General features: G+C 35.2%; 1 protein-coding gene across 1 annotated transcript; it reads right to left on the bottom strand.

The window, feature by feature from the left end:
• Window positions 1–658: 658 nt before the first annotated feature.
• Window positions 659–2,735, bottom strand: LOC145107977 (glycylpeptide N-tetradecanoyltransferase 1-like). The gene is made up of 2 exons (XM_079044948.1): window positions 2,534–2,735; window positions 659–2,253 (listed from the first exon to the last, which is right to left on the bottom strand). The coding sequence occupies exon 2, from the start codon at window positions 2,224–2,226 to the stop codon at window positions 913–915; it is 1,314 nt and encodes a 437-aa protein (XP_078901074.1). The 5' UTR covers window positions 2,227–2,253; window positions 2,534–2,735; the 3' UTR covers window positions 659–912.
• Between the last annotated feature and the right edge of the window lie 10,812 nt (window positions 2,736–13,547).

The raw sequence follows: 13,547 nt of genomic DNA, 5'->3' as shown, positions 1-13,547 counted from the left end.
AAATTATGTTTTATATATATATATATATATATATATATATATGGAGTGGTAACCATTTTCAAGGGCTAATGGTTTAGTAGTGAAAGTGCACTGAAACTTCCAGTCTTCCACTAACGTGACAACACTTTTCTAGTGGGTTGATAGTAACCATACCCTTAACCTTACTATACATTGTGATTAACACCGTTTGTCTTGTTAATCGGTAATTCAAATAAAAAATTCCCTTTCATAAAATTGACATAACTTGTTAACAGAAAATGGCATTAGCAAGATCTGAAAATGTACTTACTAAAGAAAAAGTATAAACTAAAAACAAAAAAACAATTTCCCCCCTAAATGGTCAATAAAATGAATCCAATAGCAAAAAGTAAGCAAATCAGGTGAAACAGAAACTATGAAGTACTTCAAAAAGTTAACAGAAAATGGCATTGGCAAGATCTGAATATGACCTCAACTGAAACAGAAACTAGGAAGTACTTCAAAAATAATCCAACACTCAACCAAATACTTTAAAAGATAAAGAGTATAAGGGTACCCGATAAGCATGAGATTTAACAAAAAAAAAAGACTAAACACCCACGAAAACTTACATCAACCTCATTCAAAAGAAACCAATGATATAATTTACCAAGACTCAATTCCATGATATCGATTGACATGGACAACCAAAGCAAGAATCATATAAAAGAAGATTTTCTGTTAATGAATCAACACATGTCATCAAGTTCTAAAAACATACCCAATTACCATAAAAACATGATCTGAAATCACAATGTATATCAAAATGCAAACAAGTTTTCAGGATACCAAGTACCTTTCAACTCCTGTGAAAAATCAAGAAAACTGATTATGAAAAAGAAGTTCACCAGGCAAAACAGGAATTGATGATTCCATTCCAGAGATCCCACAACACTACAAGAGAACAAGCCCAAGTTCTGAAGGTCTCAGTGGTTGATTTAACCGATAATTGTACAGATAATAGTGCAATTGCCCATCACCAGGTCCAAACTTCAGCTCCTTCAAAATACTTTCATTTTCCATAACATCTAAAGCATTAAAAACATCATAACCCTTCTTCTTAGCCACAATAAGAGCATCATTCATCAACTGAAGCATTGGAGTTTTAGTAGACACATTGTAGTACGAATACGCAGCTTTCAAAGTTGAGTAATTCTGGTTTCCAAGAATCGTTGAAGGAAGTGTATAAAAACTACAGAAATCAGTCACATCACGTGTTTCACTACTTTCCACCAAAAAACTATCCACTACATCCTCTTTAGGAAGCAACCAATGTTCCACATCATTTTCATCAAAGTCAGGAGCAACTATGAATTGCTTCAAATATTCCCTAAGCAAACGGGTAACTGCAGGAACATCATGGAGCTCCATTTTTCTAAACCCGGGTGTGATTGGTGAATCTGGTAACTTGTAAAGCTTAATGGTTCTACTCATGGTCATTCTAGCACCAAGTCTTGAAAACCCAACATCAATTAGCTTTTTAGGGTTCAAAGATCTGTGCCAGTATTGACAAGTGGAAATAGGTGTAGGTAAAATCACACCAGCAGTATAAGCAGCTTGCCATATGTTTTCCATGTGAACTCTTCTTGTGACTTCTTTAATCATCACTGGGGCGAGTCTTTTTGATCTAAGTTTCTTATGAACACAGAGGAAATTGATTTCTGCCATGTTAACAACACTGTCTTTAGCTCTGATTTTAGCAGGAACTCCAGTTATGAAAGCTACTAACTTTTTTGATGACTTGACTCGAACCCCTATATGCCAACTTCTGTAATACCCTGGAGGACGAAGTGCCCATTGAAGGAAATCTTTTGAGTAGTTAAACCTGAACATGTTTTCATCATCTTCAACGTAGTTGTTAGCAAGGAGATTGTAAACTTCTGCACACATCTCTTTTGTATCCATGTCACATGTGATCCATTCGTATGGACCTGGGAGATTATAGGGTTCTTGTTTAACTTCTGATAATGGTGTTGGAGGCTCAATTGCGCCTTCTGGTAGGGTTGAGTTTCCAACGTCTTTGAACTGTCCGACTGGTTGAGTTTCCCAAAACTTATGCCTCTTGGAAAGAGTTAGAGACTCCTGAACCTTTTGTGCTATTGCATCAATGGATGCATCGTTCTGGTTGGTTGTAGGGTTTATAGATTCATTAGAGTTGTGGTTTTGGTTTTCAGCAGGTGAATTGGAATTCCCATTGTTATCCGCCATCTCAATTCTCACTAAACCACCAAATAACTGTAAATTTAACTCAAAATTAGGTCAATCAAGAACAGTAAGAGGATACCTTATAAAGATAATCGCGAATCCATTTCGCAGAATCTTTAGTATGTTAATAGAAGTAGAAAATAATCTTCGATTGAAAAAGGAAAACATAAACTACCATACAGAAATATAATCACGTAATTTAACAGCAATCGAGTAAAGAATATTTGTAAATCGAAACTAGCAACACGAATATTGAAATCTACGCAAACTCGGCCGGTAATTAATAGATGGATATGAGGCGAAGATTTACCTCCGATCTTGATTCGTAGATGGTGAAGAAGGATCGCCGGAGCAGCGAGTGAGAAAGATCTAGGTTGTTGGGATCATGTTACGATTGATATAGGGAAAATAGGGAAAGATATATCAGCATCGGACTACACAAAGTTATTGTTGAAGCCTTGAAGGGAAGAAAGAGTGAAAGTAGCAAAACCGTCTGCCTGGAAATAGTTTTTCCTATCACATATAAAAATTGAAAACAAAATCACACAAATAGTCTAAACCTTATAAAAAGTCACAACTCGTTAAAATTTGCATTTTCCTTATATGGTTTTCCTCAAGGTTCTATTTTGTTACAAGATTGATTCTTCCTATTACCAGAATTAGAAATTAGGAGTTAACTACTTATAAGATGACAAATTTACGGATGTTGAGTTTTTTATCGTTTTTTTTTCTCGTTTTGTTACACCTTAAGAACACACTGTCGTGTCAACCTCACCCACAAACCCCTTGCCTCCCATCTCCAAAGTTGGCAGCCACCCTCCTCCACCTCTCTCCATCATCTCCTATTCGCCCTTACAGCCGTCTCTCTTCACCCTAAAGTCACCACAAGAGACATCCCCTAACACCACCTTATGTCGTTGGCACCACTCATACCCTCTCTCAGTGTTATCTTGTCTCCATTCAACCACCATACACAACCATTTCATTTGTAGATTCAAGCTTCTATCTAGCCTAATAGATATGTTTGTAGATTTGGTTGTCGATATCCCTTTGCGTGAGTGGTTTGGATTTTGATTTTGTGCTAAAAATCGGGGAAATGATTTACCCATTAGAAATCACAGTCTTACATTCTCCATGCATTTTTAGACTCCATAAATTCATGAGGTTTTTACCTCTACTTAACATGCCTTATTCAAATATTAACTTACCTTCTATTCGAATAGCGATCAAAACGGTTTAATTTTCCAATGTTGAGGATCTAAAGGGGGAAGATAACACACATTTATATTTTTTCCATTTTAATCCTGATCGGAATCCCCAAAGGCGTCTAAATGGAAAGTTTGAGGAGTTACTGTTTGAGCTCCGTATTGTGGAATACAACATAAGGGTTTTTTTTGTGTGGATGCCAAAGTTATTGCATACAGAAGGTTTTAGGAAATAGAAGAAATATGGAAGATAGAAATGTTTGGAACTTAGTTTGCGGACTATTTTCTTAGCAAAGACAAGTTCATCCGAAATGTTTGTAATTACATTTGAGAACTCATTGGATTTTCGAAACTCTTATCTTGGAGAACACGTTGACATTGTAGTCAAATGTTCTGTCAGAAGGGTCTATTGGGTTGGATATGAATCCTACATCATTTAGGTCAACTCCCCTATAAATATCTCATTTATTTTTACCCTAAAATAGAGAGAGAGAGAGAGAGAGAGAGAGAGAGAGAGGAGAGAGAGAGAGAGAGAGAGAGAGAGAGAGAGAGAGAGAAAGAGAGAGGAGAGAGAGAGAGAGAGAGAGAGAGAGAGAAAGAGAGAGAGAGAGAGAAAGAGAGAGAGGGGTAAGTTAGAATTATTATGAGTGCAATGAAGACGCCACCATTGTATTAACATTCAAATCAATAAAAGAATCTTTTTAGCTTGCATGTGTACGTAGCTTGATTAGCAAGTGAACCACTTAAATCCTTGTGTATTGTTTCTTGTGTTACTCTTTGCATTTTATTGTCATGTTCCTCTGGTTAGGAGCATCTTAGTCCTCATAATTGGTATAAGAGTTATGGCCGAAAAAGGAAGGGCATGATTGTTAGTGTAGGACTTCATTTTTCCTTTTGAAAGTTTCCTGTAAAGAAAAATTAGTAGCAAACGTGGTGGCTGAGGCTCGAGTTGGACTCGATTCCCTTAAACAGATTTGCCGTCTGTTCCTAGGGTACAACAACCTTAACAGTTGTGTACTGCCGGATATTTCACTTGCCTGAAAGAGTCGTCGGAAGCAGGAGAAAGAAGAGTATTTTCATTCGTGTGTTGAATGAGATGGTAAGGTCTCCTTTTATACTTGAATCGTGTAATGGAAACAAATCAATAATTGATTGAGCGTTTAATGCCAATAAATGTCATTAATAAAAACGAGGTAGCGTGTGCCCGAGTTTTCGGAGCTGCATTCGTGTCCGCAGGTCGCGCCCATGCACAAGTTCGGTGTTTTTGGTCTACGAAATCCAAGATTTGCACCCCCCCCCCTGCGCGCGGGTAGGAATTCTAGTAAAACCATAGACACAAGCTTGTAAGCCTTTCATGCATTCAAGCTTATAAACCTTGTTGAGTTTGGTCTTTCTACCAATGTAGGACTCATTCCCACATTCATCCCTTTTTGCTAAACTTATTCTCAAATACCCTTCTTTGAGTATCGATATCTCATTCACATATACTCCATTTTGGACATATAATATATCGTTTCGAAGTCCTCGTGGAGGAGAACACAAACCCACTTAGAGTTAGTTATATATACAACATATGTATATAATTATATATGTCCAAAGTTAGTAAAAATATAAATATTTATACTAAATTTTCCAATAATCCCCCACATGAATGGAGATCGATCCCTTCACATCCAATTTCCAAACGAAAATTTCAACAGTTGAATCCTGCATAGGATAGGTAGGTATTACCCTTTGAACCCTCCCTTAAGATATTACACTTAATCTCCTAGCAGATTGTAGATCTCGGTGTCTTTGAACTAAGCTGCCATTTATGTAGACGACAATGTAAATATCACAGGACTCTTCCTGACAAGTCCATATCCTCATAGACGTGTTCGTTTTGGTCATGAACACTAACCTGGTTCTACAAGAGCTTTAGGAATTGTGCCCCTATAATTCCCTTCGAAGCGACCCCACTTCTCTCTCACATAGGTGATTCCAAGAATCATTAAAAACCATATGTTTAGCCTAATTTTTTCACTACGTATAGGAATGGACTAGGAAGTAGTGTTAAATCTCCCTCACAGTGACCTGCCTCACTCATACAATTAGGTTCTCCTTTTGAACCCAGATCTTGGGATCTCCAGTCTTCTGAGTAAGGTTTCCTTCGTATGAATTTATTCATTAATGGGCTTTAGTCTCATTCCTCTTGATGACTTATAAACTACATCTCTACTCAAGCCTTTTGTAAGCGGATCCGCAATGTTATCTTTTGACTTTACCCAGTCAACCGTGATAACCCCCGTAGAGATTAATTGTCGTATCGTTTTATGTCTACGTCTAATGTGCCTTGATTTCCCATTATACATTGTACTTTGAGCTCTACCAATTGTCGATTGGTTATCACAATGTATACATATGGCCGTTACCGGCTTAGGCCATTTATGAATGTCCTCTACAAATTGACGTAGCCACTCCACCTCTTCAGCACAAATATCTAAGGCCATAAATTCAGATTCCATCGTGGATCTAGATATAACTGTTTGCTTAGATGATTTCCATGCTACAGCAGCACCTCCAAGTGTAAACACATATCCACTTGTAGACCTAGAATCTTTTATGTCAGATATCCAATTTGCATCTGTGTATCCTTCGATAACTGCTGGATGTATGCCATAATGCAATCCATATTCTCACGTGTATCTTACATACCTTAGCAACCTAGTAATACTCTTCCAGTGTTCATAACTGGGTTTACTTGTGTATCTACTTAGTCTGCTCACAGCATATGCTAAGTCAGGTCTGGTACAACTCATTAGATACATCAGACTGCCAATAATTCTTGAATATTCCACTTGATTAACACTTTCACCTCTATTTTTACGTAGATGTTGACTAGTGTCAATTGGAGTTCTAGCTATGCTAGTATCTCCCTTAGCAATTTTTTCAAGAATCTTATCCACATAGTGTGTTTGACTTAAAATCAAACCACTTTGGGTTCTTGTGATCTTGACTCCAAGAATCACATCTGCTAAACCCATGTCTTTCATGGCGAACCTGGATTTTAGCATATCTTTCGTAGATATTATTATCTTGTCATCACTCCTAATGATAAGCATATCATCAACATATAAACACAGGATGACATACCCATGAGTGGTGCTTTTCACATAGATACACTTATCACACTCATTGATTCTAAAGCCATTTTCCATCATCACTTGATCAAACTTTTGATGCCATTGTTTTGGAGCTTGTTTTAATCCATATAGAGACTTAACAAGTTTACAAACCTTGTTCTCCTGTCCCGAGGCAATGAAACCCTCAGGTTGCTCCATATAAATTTCTTCTTCCAACTCCCCATTTAGGAAAGCAGTTTTCACATCCATTTGATGAACTTGCAGGTTTCTAATAGCTGCAATGGAAAGAACTAATATAATGGATGTTATTCGCATCACTGGCGAATACGTATCAAAGTAATCTAGATCTTCCTTTTATCTATAACCTTTGATTACTAGTCTTGCCTTGTATTTATCAATACTGCCATCAGGTTTCATCTTTCTTTTAAAAATCTAGCGGTAACCCAGTGGCTTGCTACATGGAGGTAGATCCACTAGTTCCAACGTATGGTTTTGTAAGATAGATTCTAACTCATTTTTGATGGATTCTTTCCATTGAGGTCCCTTAGAAGAATTAACCGCCTCTTGGTAGGTTTTAGGTTCACTTTCCACCACATAGGTGTAAAAATCAACACCAAATGATTTTTCAACTCTAGCCCTCTTACTTCTTCTGAGTTCTATCTCTTCTTCCTAAGATTGAGCTTGTTCTTCTTCTCGAACAGCTTCGTTGTTTGGTAAAGATGGGCTTTCAACTTCCTTGTTCAAACAAGGAAACACATCTTCAAAGAATGAAGCATTCCTTGATTCCATTATGGTATTCTTGTGTATTTATGGATTCTTAGAATCATGCACAAGAAAACGGTAAGCACTACTACTTTGTGCATATCCAATGAATACACAATCCACTATTTTAGGTCCTAACTTTTGTACCTTAGGCGGTGGTACTACAACTTTAGCTAGGCACCCCCACACTCGTAAGTACTTATACGATGGCTTTCTTCCCATCCAAAGTTCATACGGTGTTTCTTTCTTTTCTTTGCGAGGTATCTTATTTAAAAGATAGTTAGCCGACAAAATAGCTTCCCCCCACATTGACTGGTTTACACTCGAACTTATTATCATGGCATTGACCATTTCTTTCAAGGTGCGGTTCTTTCTTTCAGCAATTCCATTGGTTGGAGGTGAATAGGGTGATGTGAATTCATGACGAATTCCATTTTTCGCATAAAATTCAGCATAAGGAGAAACATATTCTCCACCCCTATCACTTCTAACTACTTTAATTCTCTTGTTGAGTTGATTCTCAACTTCATTTTTGTACAAGACAAACTTGTCTATTGCTTCATCTTTACTCTTAAGTAAATATATGTAGCAATATTTCGTGTTATCATCGATGAATGTAATGAAGTATTTGTTCCCACCTTGAGTAGGAATTGACTTTAAATCACACACATCAGTGTGAATTAAATCAAGAGGTTCGGTGTTTCTTTTGAATGTTTGGAAAGATAATCTAGTTTGTTTTGCTTCAACACATGTGGGGCATTTGTGATTTGAGTCAATATTAAGTTTTGGTATGTATTCTAGTTTAATTAATCGCTTAATAGAATTGTAATTTACATGTCCTAAGCGACCATGCCAAACATTTGAACACTCAAGCAAATAAGCTGAACTAGAAATTTCATTATTCAATTTGTTTGTCACCATTACATTCAATTTGAACATGCCATTCAAGGCATATCTTTTTCCCACAAACATACCATTTTTCGACAAAACAAACTTGTACGACTCAAACACTAGCTTAAAACCAAATTGGTTCAACAAACCACCCAACACTAGATTCTTACGAAGTTCAAGAACATACAAAACATGTCTAAGCTTCACTTCTTTCCCCGAAGTCATTTTTAGAATGACATCACCAACATCTTTGATATCGGCGGTAGCTGCATTTCCCATGTAGAGCTTTTCACCATCTTCAACTTATTTGTAGGTGTTGAAAACACTCTTGTCATGACACACATGACGAGTAGCCCCCGTGTCAATCCACCACTCCTTTGAATTTGTATTCATGAGATTCACTTCATAAACCATAGCCGTGAGATCAGTTATCATGGCCACCAACTCCATGTTGTCATTCACCATGTTTGCTTGACGGTTTTCCCTCTTAGGTTGCGGGCACTCCGAAGCCTTGTGACCCGGTTGGCCACAGTTGTAGCACTTGAACTTCTTCTTGAAAGTTCCTGCCTTGGGGCCTAGGTTTTTGCCCTTTGCTTTGCCTTTGTGAGGTCCCTTGCTTTTGCTCTTGGAAGTTTGACCAACTTCCACCATATGAACCTTTGAAGATTCAACTTCACTGCCTTTCTTCAAGGCCATTCGATTGTCTTCTTCAATCCGAAGACGCAGCACCAGTTCCTCCACAGACATCTCCTTTCGCTTATGCTTAAGGTAGTTTTTGAAGTCTATCCAACCAGGAGGAAGCTTTTCAACCATTGATGCAACTTGGAATGACTCATTAAGATCCATCCCTTCTGCATTGTTATCATGTATGATGAACTGAAGGTCTTGGACTTGACTCATAACAGATTTTGAGTCAACCATTTTGTATTCCAAGAACTTAGCAACAACATGCTTCTTAGTTCCAGCATCTTCTGTCTTATACTTCCTTTCCAAAGACTCCCATAGTTCCTTAGCAGTTGCAACTTTACAATAAACATTGTAAAGTGCATCAGTTAGCCCATTTAACACATAGTTGCGGCATAGAAATTCTGAATGCTTCCATGCATCCACTGCATTCACAGATTGAGCATCAGCCTGCCCCTTACCAATTATAGGAGCAGTTTCTGTTAGGAACCGAGCCAGGTTCAAGGTGGTCAAGTAGAATAGCATCTTCTGCTGCCACCTCTTGAAGTTGAGACCAGAAAATTTTTCAGGTCTCTCAACATGATTAGCCATGATGTTTGGAACCGGTGCATTTGGGTTCACAGGAGGGGTAGCACCAGCAGCAGGAGTTCCAGTAGCAACAGGAGTTCCAGTAGCAACAGGAGTTCCAGACATTCTGAAAGAGTCGTAACCACAGTTAAATAGATTACAGGAAAAATTGATACAAAATCGATTTATAATAAAAGAACAGAAAAAAACGAAAGTTTTAGAACAAAATAGAAATCTGTTTAAGACTGTTAGTGTAGGACTTCGTTTTTCCTCTTGAAAGTTTCCTGTAAAGAAAAATTAGTAGCAAACGTGGTGGCTGAGGCTCGAGTTGGACTCGATTCCCTTAAACAGATTCGCTGTCTGTTCCCAGGGTACAACAACCTTAACAGTGGTGTACTGCCGGATATTTCACTTGCCTGAAAGAGTCGCCGAAAGCAGGAGTACAGAGAAGGAGGAGAAAGAAGATTATTTTCATTCGTGTGTTGAATGAGATGTTAAGATCTCCTTTTATACTTGAATCGTGTAATGGAAACAAATCAATAATTGATTGAGCGTTTAATGCCAATAAATGTCATTAATTACGTAATTAATGCATCTGTTATAAAATTCAAAATAGGGACCAAAACTGTCAAGTTTAGCAAAAACGAGGGTAGCGCGTGCCCGAGTTTTCGGAGCTGCATTCGTGTCCATGCACAAGTTCGGTGTTTTTGGTCTACGAAATCCAAGATTTGCACCCCCCTGCGCGCGGGTAGGAATTCTAGTAAAACCATAGACACAAGCTTGTAAGCCTTTCATGCATTCAAACTTATAAACCTTGTTGAGTTTGGTCTTTCTACCAATGTGGCACTCATTCCCACATCCATCCCTTTTTTCTAAACTTATTCTCAAATACCCTTCTTTGAGTATCGATATCTCATTCACATATACTCCATTTTGGACATATAATATATCGTTTCGAAGTCCTCGTGGAGGAGAACACAAACCCACTTAGAGTTAGTTAGATATACAACATATGTATATATTTATATATGTCCAAAGTTAGTAAAAATATAAATATTTATACTAAATTTTCCAACAATGATTTCGGTTTCGGGACAATGCAAATCGAATATTACCTTTACTAGAAAAAGTTACACCTCCCATTAATTGGCAGAACGTAGAGGCTATGAAGCGGGAAGATGGGATAATTTAGATCGACAAGCCCTATGTGTCATTAGGTTGTCATTGGAAAAGAATGTTTCTTACAACATTATCAATGAGAAGACAACTTTCAGACTGATCACTACGTCTAACATGTACGAGAAACCTTCTGCAACCAATATTTTTTTCTTGATTATACAGCTTATGAATACGAAGATGAAGGAAGGATAGTCAATGACAGACCATATCAACGAGTTCAATTCAATAATATCAAGATTGATATTTGTTGACATTAGTTTTGATGATGAAGTCCATGCACTATTGTTATATTTATTACCGGATAGTTAGTATGGAACTGTCACGACTATTAGTAGTTCATCCGAAACTACAATGTTCACATTCTATGGCATTCAAGATTTAATTTTTACCGAAGAGAAGGGGAGAAAAACGAACATAGGAGGTAACGTTAGAGGAAAGTCAAGGAAGAAAGGGGAAATAAAGAGGAAAGGATATTGTCTGCTGGAATTACAAATAAAATGGTGACTTCGAGAATCAGTGTCCAAAACTTTTCACAGATAAAGGCAAAAAGGAAGTAAATTTGGCAGCATATAGTCTCTAGATTTTCTCACAAAGTCTTGTTTTTATGGTATCTATTATAACTTGACGTTGATGAAGACATAAATGATGGAATCAACTTTAACTTTTTAAGTATGAACCCTAATTCTTATTGTTGCAAACCATAAAAATTAGAAAGAAAACATTTAAATAAAAAAAGCAAAATCATAGTGACCATGTACAATTCAATGCATCATATCATAATGGGAATATCATGAATGTCATGATTCTCTGCCGAATTTGAGATGATTATATTGAGGATTTATTACATCAAGTATATTATCTAAATGTAGCGGAAAAATCAAAAGATATACCTAAGTGCACATGCATCCTAGAATCTATATTTTACTAGTTATAACAACATACTTTGAAAAATAACAGAAGTTAGGAATCACCAACCTCAGTTCCACTTGCATGTGCTCTCGTACGTACCAGTCTGTGAAAGATTTATATGCTCAATAATCATTATAAAATAATATTTGCTAATAGCATATGATCCTATAGGGCCACACTAATAAACATTTGACGTAAATTGAAGATTTATAAGAATTCGATTCTTGATAAATATTTATATTTCTTGTAATTAATTGGAGAAATTATTATTTTATGAAAATCATCATTTTAATAATAAGTATCAAATAAAATCATAATGTATGATTTATAAAAGTCACGTGTATTTATATAAACTAAAAAGGCTTTGGTTTTTATAAACATTAAAGGGAAATTGTCAGAAAAGTCTCAATATTTACGGAAAAGTTACACTTTAGTCCCAAGATTTTTTTTTTGAACGAAAAAGTCCTAAAAACCGGCAAAATTTTGCATTTTGACCATTTTTGAGCGATTGGAACCGGTACCAAATTAATTTGGGACTATTTCGTAAACTAACCCAAAATATTGTGACTTTTCTGTAAACAAAAATATTGTGACTTTTCTGCAAACAAAACCCTTACTATTATTATTATTATTATTATTATTATTATTATTATTATTATTATTATTATTATTAAAAATATAAATAAGAATACTATTTTTTGAACTTGTTATTATTAATATTGTTAATAATACATTTAAATGTATTTAAATGAAAAAAATAATATTAATGCCATTGTTTAAGGGTGGAGGTGGAGGAGATAGTGATGCTTTTAGCATTGAAATCATGAATGTCTGCTTGTATATTTTTACTTTGTATATGGTCATTTCACATTTGTTATTATTTTTTTCAATTCAGAATATTAATACTTAACAATTTAAAAGAAGGTGTATATTTGTAAAATTGTTTATAAATAATTTAAGGTAAAATGATTTCTCACTTTGTATATAAAATTGTTTAAGATAGAAGGATTACTTTCCAAATCCAACATATCTATTACAAACATCTATATAGGTAGGCCATATCAAACTTCAAAAGTATTAATTACAATATCTTGTATAATAAAAAATAACAGGATATGTTTTTTTGGATTAATACTTTTGAATTTTGATTAATACTTTTGAATTATTCATATTACTTTTTATTAAACAAGATATTATAATTAATACTTTTGAATTTTGATATGGGCTACCTATGTAGATGTTTGTAGTGGATCTGTTGGATTTGGAAAGTAACCCTTCTACCTTAAACAATTTTATATGCAAAAGTGAGAAATCCTTCTACCTTAAACTATTTATAAATAATTTTACAAATATACATCTTCTTTTAAACTATTAAGTATTAATATTCTGAATTGAAAACAATAATAACAAATGTGAAATGACCATATAAAAAGTAAAAATATACAAATAGACATTCATGATTTCAATGTTAAAAACATCACCATCTCCTCGACCTCCACCCTTAAACAATGTCATTAATATTTTTTTTTCATTTAAATGCATTTATATGTATTATTAACAATATTAATAATACAAGTTCAAAAAATAGTATTATTATTTATATTTTTAATAATAATAATAATAATAATGATAATAATAATAATAATAATAATAATAATAATAATAATAATAATAATAATAAGGGTTTTGTTTGCAGAAAAGTCCTAATATTTTTGTTTACAGAAAAGACCTAATATTTTGGGTTAGTTTACGAAATAGTCCCAAATTAATTTGGTACCGGTTCCAACCGGTCAAAAAGGGTCAAAATGCAAATTTTTGCCGGTTTTTAGGATTTTTTCGTTCAAAAAAAATCTTGGGACTAAAGTGTAACTTTTCCAAAAATATTGGGACTTTTCTTCAGATTTCCCAACATTAAACTAGCTTTTATAAAATTATGAAAGAGTGCAAAATACTATGTCTCTTTCTCTTTAAATGTCAAGGACACCACTAGGTGGTGTGATAGATG

The sequence above is a fragment of the Lactuca virosa genome, chromosome 4 (assembly GCF_052849685.1).
Source record: "Lactuca virosa cultivar CGN04683 chromosome 4, Lactuca_virosa_CGN04683_v6, whole genome shotgun sequence".
NCBI classification, from domain to species: domain Eukaryota; kingdom Viridiplantae; phylum Streptophyta; class Magnoliopsida; order Asterales; family Asteraceae; genus Lactuca; species Lactuca virosa.
The sequence above is the reverse complement of the archived record's forward strand: the minus strand, read 5'-3'. Positions and strand labels throughout refer to the sequence as shown.

Coding starts and splice junctions, on each gene's coding strand:
- LOC145107977 (XM_079044948.1), bottom strand. CDS start 2,226: ATGGCGGATAACAATGGGAATTCCAATTCACCTGCTGAAAACCAAAAC.